Here is a 14,395-nt window from a genome sequence, read left to right as displayed (position 1 = left end):
GTAGCACAGCAAATCCACAAATGAACTTCACACCTTTACTCAGTTATTGTGTCTAGCTAGAGTCAATGAAGGCCATCCAAGTTAGCTGTTAGTTGCATGGGGTGGGAGTTCATGTGTTTGTACGGTGAAGTATACCCGAATCATTGCACCTACTTACCATAGTATCAGAGCTGTGGATAGAGACCAGATTGGTGCCCATGGATCTGCAGCTAGCCTGAGCATCTGTCCACGTCAGGGCAGTGGTGGGTGGTGCCATGGAGTTTGTCATCATCAGTGTTTGCTTGTTGATGGAACCGAAGAAACCGTAACACATGGTGTTGTGCTTGACCCAGCCCTGGGCGCAGTTACCAACGGCTGCGGTGGGCAGTGATCAACAAGAAATACCAAATAAGACCACACCCGGCATCATACATGCCAATGCATGCAGTGTATTGATCACACCTATGCACTGTTCACGATTTACGGTGCACTTTGCACACATTATTAGAGACTCGTGGGTAATGGCTATGCACTACACTCTAGGCAGATATCAACTATAGTATAGCAAGCAGTATTTCACACACATGTACGCACATGCGCTCATGCGCACATGTGTGCGCGCGAGCACACACACACACACACACGCACACACAAGTACAAACAGAAATAATTATATGTGTGCATCCAGTCAATGTCAGCTAGAGTAACACCGCTGACTTACTGGTGCCAGCGCGAGGTGTAGGTGGAGGTGGAACGGTTAAAATGGAGTCTGCAGAAGACAAGGTATAAGCAGATGTCAGGAATGTTGGGCCTGTATAACCAAAATCCTATCAATCTAATCAGTGAATCAGTGAATCAGTGAATCAGTGAATCAGTGAATCAGTGCATCAGTGCATCAGTGAATCAGTGAATCAGTGGATCAGTGGATCAGTGGATCAGTGAATCAGTGGATCAGTGGATCAGTGGATCAGTGAATCAGTGAATCAGTGAATCAGTGAATCAGTGCGGGAGTGCGGGAGTGCGGGAGCTGATTTGAATGCTCATGCAACAGTGATGTTGTACATGTGGCTGCGCTTGTGTCTCTTCATTGCACATGCGGTTGCACGTGTAGCTCTTTGTCATACATGCTGCTGCTTTAGTGTCTCTTCGTTGCACATGCTGCTGAACCGTGGTACACGCTGCTGCGCTGTTTTGACTCCTGCGTACATGCGGCTGCACCGTCTTCTGTCCCCGTTGTGTGCACACTTGCCCGTCTTGTCCCCGTTGTACGCCTTCACTATTATTATTCTGATGCTAGGCTATTGCAAATTTAAAACTCCATATCTATTTTTCATGATGACCTTTAAAAGGTACAAGCAACCTTGATATGAAGTTCAACCTGCATGCTATTCAGTTTTAGCTCAGAAGACTATACTAGCCACCTGGCGGGGATTTCCCTGTTGAGTGTCATGATATACTTGTAAAACTTACTGTTGTACATTTGGCAGATGTAGGGCAAAGATACGGAGCAGTTGTTGTCGTTCCACTTGCCAGTCGACGACCAGAACTCCACACAGTCCTGACCGTTGCGCCAGTTGTTGGGCTGTCCCCTGGCCCAGTTTGTGTGTGTGATGGGCATGTTGGATGTGTACTGGTACATGCCCTCCGTGCCCTGGTCGTTGAGGCCAAACCAGTAGGCTCGGCTGGCCGGCGTGAACGTAGTGGTGTTGACCGTGACCAGACTGGACAGGAAGTAGTTGACAAAGGTGCTGGAGATTGTGGCCAGGTTGGCGGGAACGCCGTGTGTATTCTGCATGCCGTGACAGCTCTGCTGGGCCAGCGGCTGGCTGAGAGCAGTCTTGGTCATGGCGAGGTAACACTGGCCCTTGAACATCTGCCATCCTGGCTGGCAGGCGTTTGATACTAAGATGAGTAAAGGCCACCATCCAGGCAACAACAACAACAACAACAACAACAGCAGCAGCAGCAGCAGCAGCAGCAGCAGCAGCAGCAGCAGCAGCAGCAGCAGCAGCAGCAGCAACAACAACAACAACAACAACAACAACAACAACAACAACAACAACAACAACAACAACAACAACAACAACAACAAGGAGAAAAGGACAAAGAAGACAAAGAATTTGAGTCATAACAGCAATAATCAGCAATACAAGGGACCCGGTAGCTGTAGTTTACTTATAAAAAGCGAAGCAGACAGTTCTGAATCCTGGTGGTGTGCATGAAATGTAACCTGTGCCCTGAACACACCTAGTTGAAATGCATACAGGACAATGTTCCAGCCATGAGTAAGGGGTGAGGATGAGGCGGGGAAGGGGGTGGGGGTAGGCAGTCTAGGCACACAGCTCAGTGTTGATAGGAAAACATTAGGCTAGAAAACATACACACCCGCTAGCATAAAAAAACATTCCTTTGTGCATAGCAGAGGACAGAGGGTCATCAATTAACTAGAGCAAAGGTGTAGCCAGGGGTAACAGTAATGTGTACGGACATTGAATGGGAAAGTCCCCAAACACGCACACACCCACCCATATAGTCATGCAGACACACATACGCATGCACACTGACAAATGCATCCATGTTTGTACTACCGGCCACTCACTGGTTGCTGGATTGGTCGGTTGATCTAGTCAGCCAATGGAAGTACAGACAAACACACATAAAATAGAATAGTAGACAAACACACACAAATACAAAAACATGCACACACAAAAACATGCATGCACACACACACACACACACACACACACACACACACATCCACAAGCAAACACACACACACAATGAATTGACATGCATGAGAAAACACATGTACAATCTACTTACAGGGCCCTGGATAATCTAAGTCTCGTACTGTGGGTCACGTTCAGCCGCTGAGGTGATCAGATGTGAGTGCTTAAGTGATTTCGAGATAGGTCCAAACTTGCAACATATTGATGTATATTTAAAACAGTGTCATGTCAACGACTTGAAAGAGGGCATGCAACAGATCCAGGTTGAAGTTCTTCAACCCAGCCAGTCCTGAACATAGCCTTATGCAAGTGTTGTGAATGGTCCAGGTGATGTATCATCCTCAACCTGTCTGTCGTTAACAGTGCTAAGGGAGCTGCTCAGCCGAGAGCTTACCTCTGACCTTCTTGCAGACATAGCCAATTCTGGTGTTGCAGTTGATATCATTCCAGAGTCCCAGCCGGTGGTTCAAAAGAGTGCAGTCTTGCGTCCGACGCCAGTCGTTTGGCTGGTTGAAGCCCCAATTGGTGTATCGGACAATGCTGCCGTCTGTCCACGTGAACTCTCCCTCTCGCTGCACACAGCAACAATGATGGGACAAGCAAGGGTGCGGGGTGAATGCATCATTCATTACAGCAATCCAAGATGGTGGCCAAGGACTGGACGACAGCCTCACTAACAGGTCCGATCTATTGTCCTCGTAAACAGTCACAAAACCTTTCGAAGAGAGTCCCAATGAACGAAGAACATAGGGAGCAGACTGGAACAGCATCGATCATATGGGACATGGCTTACTTTACAAGGCATGGTGTTACATTGCACACACATCACAAACTAGATATGATGACATTTTGACCTTTTGACCTCTGCACCCATCAAGGTGAAACAACCACCAGTTTGATACTCAGTTTTACTGCACTGGCCGTCATCATGATGTGCCATGAGATAATGATATAAATACAAATACAGATATTAAATATACAAATGTTTTGTAGAATGTCCCAACCGTTACTGCACTGTGTTGATACATGCGTAGATCTCTTACCTTCATATCATTTATTCCAATGTGAACTTGTACGGAGGCATTGTGCAGACCCATGATGGACATGACGAATGCCTGCTCGCCGTAGCTGTTGATGCTGGTGAGATTGGCCTGCATCTGGGCACACATAGTGGATGCCTGGTTGTGGGTCACGTTGGTGTTGGGCATGGCAAAGTAGCAATACGAGCTGTACTGGTGCCAGCCGCTCTGGCAGTAGCGGATATCTGTGGGGCACGGTAAGTAGGCAGACATATGCAAACACACACACACACACACACACACACACACACACACACACACACACACACATACAGATCACGCAGATCATACAGATCACACCCAGCAATAAGCCCTCAATCTGCGGACAGAACTGTTACGTCCTTTGCGCACACACCAAGCAATAACCTCGCGTCTAGAAACCACAATATACAATACAGCATAGCAATGCTTGAACACACTGCACCTGCATACAAATACATCTCACAGAGAAAGATTAGATTGGCTATCATCATGTACATGAACTGGATCTTCAAACATTGCAACAACAATTGGGCTTTACAACACAGGACACTGAGGCATAGAGACTCATGGATGGATGGCTTCATAGCAGAAATTGCAGCTCAGAGCCTAGCAAATCAAGTAAATGAAATACTTACTGACAGATGGTGTTCCTAGTTTTAAGGTCCTGGGCTCTGTTGATTATCCGTCACGCATGTGCCAGGTATCATAATATTGCAATCACGCACGTGCACACACACACACACACACACACACACACACACACACACACACACACACACACACACACACACACACACACACAAACCGTGACAAACACAAACACACACATACAAATACAACGCATCAAACAATGAGCACAGGTCACCAATACCAGGACAATATTTGATTTGTAGTAGCTATGTCAGTAATAGCCATGTTGATTTTATTGGAGAGGCTGACTACAATTTTCAAAGGCAAGATTTGGGTGATAGCCCTTCTTTTGTGTGGAAACCCTATCCCTTCACCAAATGGCCTACCTGTGCCTCACATTGAATAACACCTCGTCCCATACATGCACACGAGTGCTGCTAATGTATACGAGTCACCAGAGCATCCTGTCTCTCGACAAGCCGGCCCTTAGAGAGACTAGGGCTGCTCTAGAGTGCTGGAGTTAGTTGGGTGGAACATGCCACACGTCACAGCAAAAACTCACTCAGGGTGTATTTGCAGATGTAAGCTGAGCGATAGCTGCAGCGGTTGTCGTTCCACCGGCCGCTTCCACGATAGAACATGGTACAATCCTGGCTCCCTTGGTATCTGTTAGGCTGGCCGTTGCTCCAGTACACATAGTCTGTGGGAGTGCCATCCGACCATCTATATAGGCACACGGCATAGGTATACATGTACGGCACCGTGACCATAATACACATACCGTATATGTCTCTATTATAAGCACAGGTCTCCATTACTAGCACAGTCTCTAATACTAGCACACTGTGAGCACCTTTCGAAACATTATAAGCACAGTCTCTATTATTAGCCCGGTCTTGGTGAAAATCAATGCTGCATGCATGATATCCAGCATGTATTTCTTCTTGCTCTGTCCAGCTGTATGGATGTATTGGTTGAAAAAATATAAGCACGGTCTCCAATAAGCGGGGTCTCCAATATAAGCACGGGGTAGAGGGGTGTTGAAAAAATATAAGCACGGCGCTTATAATAGAGAATATACGGTATGTAGGTATACTATACTACTGCTACTACTACTTCATAATACCCGGCTGGCATGGCATAATAACATTTTTCATATTTACAATGGAAATTTACCTCGGATGGTTCTTCACTTTCCGCATCACATTTTGTGGATTGAACAATAAAGGTGACTACTACTACTACTACTACTACTACTACTACTACTACTACTACTACTACTACTACTACTACTACTACGGCGCCACTTACACATATCCACCCTCTTGGGATTGATCATTCAGGCCAGTCCAGAAGTAGTACGCAGTCGACTTGGAGACCATTTGCAAGACGTGGGCAGCCTCGTAATGATCATGGATGCTGACCAGGTCGAAACCCTTGCCAGAGCTGGTGCATGCTGTTCTGGCTGAAGTCCAGGACCTGCGCTTGCTCGATGTGTCCACCAATTTGTAGCAATAGACGGCACCGTTGGGATGAGCATACGTATTGTAGCCTGCCGGACAGGCTGACCTGGCAGGGTCTGCATGCAAATGCAGCAGAGCAAAGACCAAAGAAGGATTGTGGAACTTCAACTTGAATTTGATCTCCTACTGTGATTCGTGCATGTACAGTACGGATCGGCTATAGCGTTGGTGTTTGATTTTCGTGAAAATATCACTATAGGCGATATATTACTATAGGCGATATGCATACTTAGGTATGCCTGACAAATGCGTGTATGGTGTCATTCGAATCAGTGCAGCGTGCAGAAGTGTGCTGTGCATGTGACTGTGCAGTACGCGCAGTGCAGAGCTACTTTCGGCGGAAACAAAAACTTCGTGACTTTTTGATATGAGTTTTCAAGGAGGTGCTGTGCTCAACAAATGTGTTCTTTTGGAAGAGAAACACTTCAACAGATTCAATCGACATATCAACAATATCTACAGGATCGATTAGTGGGAGTAGAGTCTCAGTCTGGGTCGCCATCGCTCGACTCATCACCGCTGAAACCGTTCCAAGTGGCAGATCGATCGACGCGTGATGTCGTATGTCACGGAGAAGCTTCTCCGCGTCCCTGATTGTCTTCGCTGTTACCTGAATGCCTTCTCCAACATCTCGGCGGAGACCACGGTAGCGCTTCAGCGCTGATACTCATTACTGCCTCCAATCTCGCTCGAGGATGCCCCGGAACAACAAGCACAGCCAACGCCAAACATTTCGAATTTCCTCCGATGGATATCATAGTCGTACCATTAAATTTTACCAGCGCTTCCTGGCTGCCGCGATCAGATCCCACCGGTCACCATGTACGATGTATTATTTTTTATGATCATCACTATAGCCGATGAAAAATGTATGCATTAAGATCATTTTGACAAAGAAATCGTATCATTATTGTTGTATACATTACATGCATCATAGGAGTCGTGTGTCATATCATGTTTCTCATGCTATTCATCCTTGCACACGCTACACTAGACGTCTGCGTAAGGACAGCTTGCTGGTGTGCTGCATGCATTTATTGCTAGTTCCATGCGTAGCTCTTTGCCCTACTGTGGCGGGAAGGTCGTCCCGTACGGCCGTGCAGCCACAATGATCAGCTGCGCTACGGAGGTTCAGTTCCGGCAAACATGCGTGCGGATTTGCATTTTGCTGCTTGGTTTTGATGTATTCAGTGTAGTTAGTGCAAGGAAAGAGCTTGCTGGTGCAGTTGTTGTTTTGGTTTTGGTCTTGAGCGTAGTTTGCTCTTTGTTGTTACCTGCTTTGAACGATCGCCTTTTGTGGAATCGTTACGCTCCTTGTGGTACAATAATACAGTCTTCAGAAATATCGAATACATAGTGGGTCCTTCGAGCCGGATCTAGTCGCGGTTCATTTTATAACCTCGAAAGGATGAGTGAGTCGCGGGCGATCGGACCGAGGCGTAGTGGAAGAAAGACTAAAGGCTGGCACTCGGCTCGGTATGGGTTTGAGGAGTCAGATAAAGAGGAGCTCGAATTGAGTTTAGCGAAATTGAATAGGCGAGCGGAGGAACTAAAACTCCTGATCGCAGAGGAGACCGCTTCTATGGAAGCGCTGCATGCAGCCTGGATCGCGCGTGGATTGAGTGAGCGTCATGGACGTACATCTACGGCAGAGCCGAGTCCCGTGCCAGTACCAGTGGCAGTGCCGAGACGACCAACGCCTGCACCGCGATCGCGGAAGACGAGTGCTACTCAGTGTGGTAGTCCAGGAGGTGTTGTCAGAAGATTGGACAGCCGAATGTCGATCTCGGCAGCAGAACAAACTAGTTGTAGTTTTGATCAGCTGCACTTGATGGAGTAGGAGCGCCTGGAACGGCAGGAGTTCAACTTCAACGTGTGTCATATGCGCCTCTTGCACCTTCACCTGCGCCTCGAACTCGCGTGGAACCCAGACTAGCCAGGTTTAGTAGGTCCAGCGGCAGCAGAAGGCAAGAGCGCAGCAGCAGCGGCAGCAGAAGGCAAGAGCGCAGCAGCAGCGGCGGCAGAAGGCAAGAGCGCAGCAGCAGCGGCAGCAGAAGGCAAGAGCGCAGCAGCAGCGGCAGGAGAAGGCAACAGCGCAGCAGCAGCAGCGGCAGCAGAAGGCAAGAGCACGTCAGCGGCCGATTGAACCCGGCTGATCTACCAAGTCGTGGAGTTGCGGCCTCGCACTTGCAGGATGACGGCAAATGGTGGAGTGGCCCAGAGTTCTTGCAAGAGCGTCCGGAGCGATGGCCGAACAAAGACATCATAGTGCCCCAGGTTCTTCCGGCACTGCTTCAGCGTCCGCACCCGATGACTCTCACTAGCCAGATCCAGGCAGAGCAGACGACATGCCGCCTGCACCCAGACAACGTCTCGTCCTGGAGCAATCTTCTGCGGGTCACAGCCTGGTGTAAACGGTTCCTTGATAATACCAGAGGCCGACCTCAGCAGTGTGACAGCAATGCAGGTGCTACCGTGCAAGTATCTCTCAAGAGTGCTAAGGCTGTTCCGGTTCCCGAATTGACGGTCACAGAACTCCAAGGCGCCGAGCGGCTCTGGATAAGCTATGCGCAGAGGCAGTGCTACGGAGAAGTAGTGTCAACGCTGAAGGAGAAGAAGCCTCTTCCACCCAGTGCACCGCTAACGAAGCTACAGCCGTTCCTGGACACTGACGGTCCACCGCTGCTCCGAGTTGGTGGACGGCTCCGGACCTCACACCACCTGTCTGACCAGTTCCGGTCCCGTGTGATACTGCCCGCCAATCATCGCGTCACTCAGCTAATTGTTGGGCATGAGGATGAACGCTGTCAACACGGAGCAGGCACGAACCATCTGCTCTCTAACCTGGCCGATCGGTATTGGATCATCAAGGGTCGCCAGGTCGTTAAATCCTACCGTCACCGCTGTGTCCGTTGCCAGAAGCTGTGGAGACGTGTCGCTGAGCCCAAGATGGGGAACTTGCCAAACATCCGGACAAGCGGACCGTTACAGGCATTCGCTCACACTGGAGTAGACTACGCTGGGCCTTTCCTGGTCAAGATGGGACGCGGACGATCGCAAGAGAAGCGCTATATAGCCGCTTTCTCATGTCTGCAGACCCGTACATGCCACCTGGAGGTAGTGCGTTCTCTGGATGGCGATGGCATGGAGATGGCTATGGCAAGGTTGTGCCATCGCCGAGGTCGACCAACACTGATCCTATCCGACAACGGCAGTAACTTCGTTGCTACCGATCGTGAACTGCGGGAAGCGCTGAGGGATTTGGATCAAGCCAACATCACAGCTGGGTTGGTGATTCAAGGCATCAGATGGCAGTTTAATCCACCGCGATCACCGCCACCTCTGCCGCCGCCACGGAAACCTCCATGGCCGCTGCCTCCTGTACCACCGCGGGGAAGAGCTCGGCCGCACTTTGGCGGAGCATTTGAGAGGGTGGTCGGGGCCTTGAAAAAGGCACTCCAGTCAGTCCTGTACAGGGCTAGCCTGACCGACGAAGAGCTGCAAACTTCGTCGTGGGTCATGTCAACGTCGCAACAGCTCTGGAGACGGCGGCGGACTCAGAGTCGACGCCAGTTCACCCATACCATTGCTGGAAAGTTATCCAGCAGCTCCTCAGAGATGTTTGGAAGCGGTGGCTAAGAGAAATGGTCTCTGCTATGAACATCATGACTAGGCTAGGGGTGAAAGTTGGCACTGAGATCCCGAGTTCGAGTACAGTCCGTATCGCCTATAAGGTTGGCGGCTATAGTAATATACCGGATATAGTGATCAATTTCTCAAATTCATTTTCATTTGCCATAACTAAGTATACACAGTTATCGCATATAGCAATAATCGTCTATAGTAATATATCGCCTATAGTGATCAAATTCATATTTCAAAAGACGTTTATTACACTATTTTCGCATCGGTTATAGTGAGTGATGTAAAATCAAGCGATGTCAGAGGAGAACAGGGTGTTACTTCTTCGTGAAGAACTTGTCCAGTGAGTGTTGTTTGGTGAGTTTTGCTTTTACAAGTTGCCAAAATATGCCTCCATCATGAGGAAATCCTGATTTTGTGTGTCAGGAGCTACAGCCAGCTACATGACATTGTACATGTATGTAGTGCGTATGTGCACGGCGCGCTGAGTCGTTTGACACCCCACTCGCATACATTGCAAGCAGTATCGGTCATAGTAATATATCGCTTATAGTGATAAGATGCTCAAAATCAAACACCAACGCTATAGGCGATACTGGCTGTACTCTGATTTTCTCCGATCGAATATTCGAGTATTCGAGTATTTTCATCTCCTAACAATTGCACACCACGGGCTTTAAAATAACATGGTACAACCCTGATTGAACCGAGTAGCAGTCATTTTTCTCTGGTATATTGGTTGGTGGGTCATTTGGGCTCTCTCTACTCGTGAACAAATGTTCACCACACAGTCTGCACATCACCATCTGCTGACTGCTGCTCTGAAACTGCAGATTTCTGCAGTAAATGCATGTACCAAGTATGAACGAGTACTCTGATTTATTCCGAGTACGATTATTTTTGAAAAAACCGAGCGAGTACTCGAGTACTCGGTATAATTGTTTCACCCCTAATCATGACTAAGTGGCGCCGCCAATCGGGCACGGTCGAGATTGGAGACGTCTTCCTCGTCAAGGACGATGCGTTATCACGATACAGATGGCCGCTAGGACCCGTGAAGGCCACGTTCCCTGGCAAGGACGGCATTGTTCGCGTCATGGACATCCAGGTCAACGGCAAGAAATATCGGCGTGGTGTTCGATACCTAGTGTCGCTCGATATCCTGACAGCTGAAGCAGCCACTGCGGTATCTCAGTCGGCAGCCCTTGACTTGGATGAGTTGCAGTAAGACACTAATGGAACAGACGTTATTTAGTGACACAGTACACTTTCGTCACCTCATTTTCTCACTGCTTTCTAGAGCAGTAGGCACTTATTCCTCTATGTGCTGTGTGCTACATACTAGTATCTTCCTTTGGTGTAGTTTCACTCTCCCCTGGTTCGTTCAAGGTGGGGGGTATGTTGTATACATTACATGCATCATAGGAGTCGTGTGTCATATCATGTTTCTCATGCTATTCATCCTTGCACACGCTACACTAGACGTCTGCGTAAGGACAGCTTGCTGGTGTGCTGCATGCATTTATTGCTAGTTCCATGCGTAGCTCTTTGCCCTACTGTGGCGGGAAGGTCGTCCCGTACGGCCGTGCAGCCACAATGATCAGCTGCGCTACGGAGGTTCAGTTCCGGCAAACATGCGTGCGGATTTGCATTTTGCTGCTTGGTTTTGATGTATTTGTAGTTAGTGCAAGGAAAGAGCTTGCTGGTGCAGTTGTTGTTTTGGTTTTGGTCTTGAGCGTAGTTTGCTCTTTGTTGTTACCTGCTTTGAACGATCGCCTTTTGTGGAATCGTTACGCTCCTTGTGGTACAATAATACAGTCTTCAGAAATATCGAATACAATTATAGCCGATATATTACTATAGCCGATTATTACTATAGCCGATCCGATATGTATAGAAAGGGGTGGTTTACGAAAATGAATTTGAGAATACGATCACTATAAGAGGTATATTACTATAGCCGACAACCCTATAGCCGATCCGCACTGTATTAGTAGTGGTCAGGGCTGGGTGAAAACAACTTTTAAAAACAAGAAGAGATGACCCCGAAAACGTGCTTGACTTAGAACTGCTAAAATCGGGTAGATGTAGTACAGGTGTGCACCCCATCCTATTTACAGTTCTAGTATGATAGTTGTCAGCACAATAACTGGCTATGGATATCTTTGTTCGACATTCTTACTCGTGATTGGAGGCCATTTTCCTTGTGAGCCTGTGGTCCACGCATACGCAACAAGACATCAGACAGGGAACACCACAAGTCAAGAAACACTCCAAAGCTGGCTGGCATCCCTTCGGTGCCCACACACTTGGTCAGTTTTGCGATACTGTAAAGCATGCACAGTGAATATTGCATTGGGGGAATAGCGAGGGAGGGAGGGGGGGGGGGATCACATGCCCTACAACAACAGACAGACGATGAAAACTATATAAAAGCGTCTGGCACTCTCAGAGCAGCATTCAGGCGTTTTCCACAACTCTCAATTCCCCCTCAGCAGTTGCAATGCAGCATAGAAGTCATAGAATTAGCACAAAGATGAGCAGCCAGAAAATGGCAACTTAAAATGTTTTGCACAATGCATAATAGTGGGAAGAATGTGCAGGTGTGAAGAAACCAAACAGAAGCTACTATGGTGTGATCATGAATGACTGGTACTTGTACCACTCAGTAGTCTGATATATTGGATGTACATATGAGCCATGGTTTGAGGCCCATGAAGGCAACCCTGCCATCAACGTTCAAATTACTGTCTCCCTTTCCCCGATAGTGTGCATTGCATGCAGGTTCCAATGTTGTCACATGCTCCCCAGTGAGGTGTCTAAGTGCAACAAACCCGGCAAAGGCACTGAAGGTCATCCGGCTAGAAGTATACTTACTTGCTTTCCTCTTGCACATGTAGGCGCGTTTGATATTGCATGGCAGATCGTTGTACGTCAGTGTTGGATAAGGCAGAAGTTCAGCACAGTCCTCAGAGTGGGCATTGTCGTTAGGCTCGCCCTTGCCCCAGTTCTGAGCAGCATAACACAGTCACATGCAAAAGGAGGAATACACGACACACAGCGTGACTGACAACCGGATGCTGTTGTGATAAGGTTCATGTCTGTACAGGCCACGCTCTGCAATCCAAACACTCTTTGGTTGTGTTGTGTAATACGCCGTAGCTTAGCAAAGGCAAGAGCATCGACGCTGCTGCAAGCCAGGTCCCATCACGGTCTGGTTGGGTGCAACACCAGGTCAAAGTTATTTTCGTATAATACAGACGCACACATGAACACTACATGTTTGGTGCACTCACAGTTACAGAGCTAGTTTGTCCAGTCAGTGTGCCGTCGTCCCAAGTAAATGTACCCTCCTTCAGACGATCATTGAGGGCGAGATAGAAGGATGCGGTATGCTGTGTCTTGGCGAACGCTTTGATGTAGCTCAACTCGGCCTGGGTAAGTATGGTCACAAGTGTGGCGCCCTGTTGGAAGCATGATGCCTCAGCCTGCACGAATGTCATTTTGCTGGAATAGTATTTGTAGCAGTAGCCGGTATGACTGTACCATCCACCGCAGTCTGTGCTGGTGGCTGCATTGAGGAAGAGTTAAACAAACATACATATATCAGGGCCGGCGGAACCGGTCAGGCTGGTCCGGCCATGGCCGGACCACTTTCCCAGCTGGATGGTCCATGTGATTCGTGCAAAACCGGTGTAAAAAACCCCAGAGGTACATGACTCGACTGCCGACGTGTGATGTGCTTCGAAGTAGCTCAGGACTCCGTGACCGGCACTGTATGGCTGATATGGATCAAAAAAAGTTGTGTTTGTGTTCTTTTACTATAATTTTCTGCATTTTCTGGAGGCTTAGAGATGCCCAAATTCGCTCTATTTCACGTAAATTTTAAATATTTCTCCCGGGGGAGGTCCCCCGGACCCCCTCAAAGGTTCGCCGGACCACTCCCAAACTCCTTCCTCCGGCCCTGCACATACATACATACATACATACAAACATACATACAAACATACATACATACATACATACATACACAACAGAACAACAAGGACAATCAAGGCTTGTTTGCTGCTACTTTTTAAAAGTTTCATGCTCACGCAATCATCAGGCAACATGAAGATCGGGTGCCGACCATGCCGGTATATATGCCAGGAGAGGGTGGTATAAAAAGCTGTGTGAGACTGTGGGGGCTAGCGCAGTAGCGGTGGTGTTTTAGGCAGGGGCTGTGTGCAGAGTGTGTGGTTGTTGAAGGCAGGGGCTAGCAGTGCAGTGTTAGCGCGGAGTGTGTGGCTGGTGTGGGCAGGAGGTGGTGAACAATGCGTGTGGATGTTGTAGGCAGGAGGCTGTAGAGCTAGCAGTGTGATAATAGCGCAATGTAAATGGATATGTCTGGTGTGGGCAGGGTGTTATGAGCAAGGTGTGTGAACGTGAATGGTGTGGGCAGGAGGCTGTGGAGACATGTTTAGGTGACACCGTGGTTTTTTAGGAGATACTTGTTCTCGTGTCGGCACTTGGACACCATTTCGGAGCGCTTGTTGAGGCTGGACGGTGACCCTAGCGTGTTCAGGATGTGATACTTTTCTCTGGTACAGAGGGGAACACCGCTTCGTGATGTTGGAGTATGCCCGGGCGCGATCTTTTATCCTCCATTCGACTTCGTATTGGGCGTTGGATTTCTTCAGCTTCCAGATGTAGTTGGAGAACTCAGTGCAGCTGGAGTACTTCTCGTATCTTGTTGTAGTCATATGGTTGGCATGGCGTGACTTGAATGGTGGCGCCGACATACCGGTGTATTCCTTTTTGGTGGGGCCTGAGGAATACACCGGTATGTCGG

The 14,395-nt window shown here is 48.4% G+C and overlaps 1 protein-coding gene across 1 annotated transcript in view; it reads right to left on the bottom strand.

The window, feature by feature from the left end:
• LOC135814074 (macrophage mannose receptor 1-like) overlaps positions 1-14,395 on the bottom strand; it is a 43,171-nt gene that overhangs the window by 20,673 nt on the left and 8,103 nt on the right. Inside the window, exons 5-16 of the mRNA XM_065327134.1 lie at positions 12,861-13,135; positions 12,442-12,574; positions 11,747-11,776; positions 5,711-5,978; positions 4,962-5,122; positions 4,405-4,440; positions 3,752-3,972; positions 3,103-3,280; positions 2,579-2,602; positions 1,450-1,881; positions 701-748; positions 158-354 (exon numbers count right to left, since the gene is read on the bottom strand). Of these exons, the coding sequence (XP_065183206.1) occupies positions 158-354; positions 701-748; positions 1,450-1,881; positions 2,579-2,602; positions 3,103-3,280; positions 3,752-3,972; positions 4,405-4,440; positions 4,962-5,122; positions 5,711-5,978; positions 11,747-11,776; positions 12,442-12,574; positions 12,861-13,135 (2,003 nt within the window). The remainder of the gene's footprint in view (positions 1-157; positions 355-700; positions 749-1,449; positions 1,882-2,578; positions 2,603-3,102; positions 3,281-3,751; positions 3,973-4,404; positions 4,441-4,961; positions 5,123-5,710; positions 5,979-11,746; positions 11,777-12,441; positions 12,575-12,860; positions 13,136-14,395) is intronic.

The sequence above is a fragment of the Sycon ciliatum genome, chromosome 4 (genome assembly GCF_964019385.1).
Source record: "Sycon ciliatum chromosome 4, ocSycCili1.1, whole genome shotgun sequence".
Taxonomy (NCBI): Eukaryota; Metazoa; Porifera; class Calcarea; order Leucosolenida; family Sycettidae; genus Sycon; species Sycon ciliatum.
Note: the sequence above shows the minus strand (reverse complement) of the source record. Positions and strands in the feature narration are given on the sequence as shown.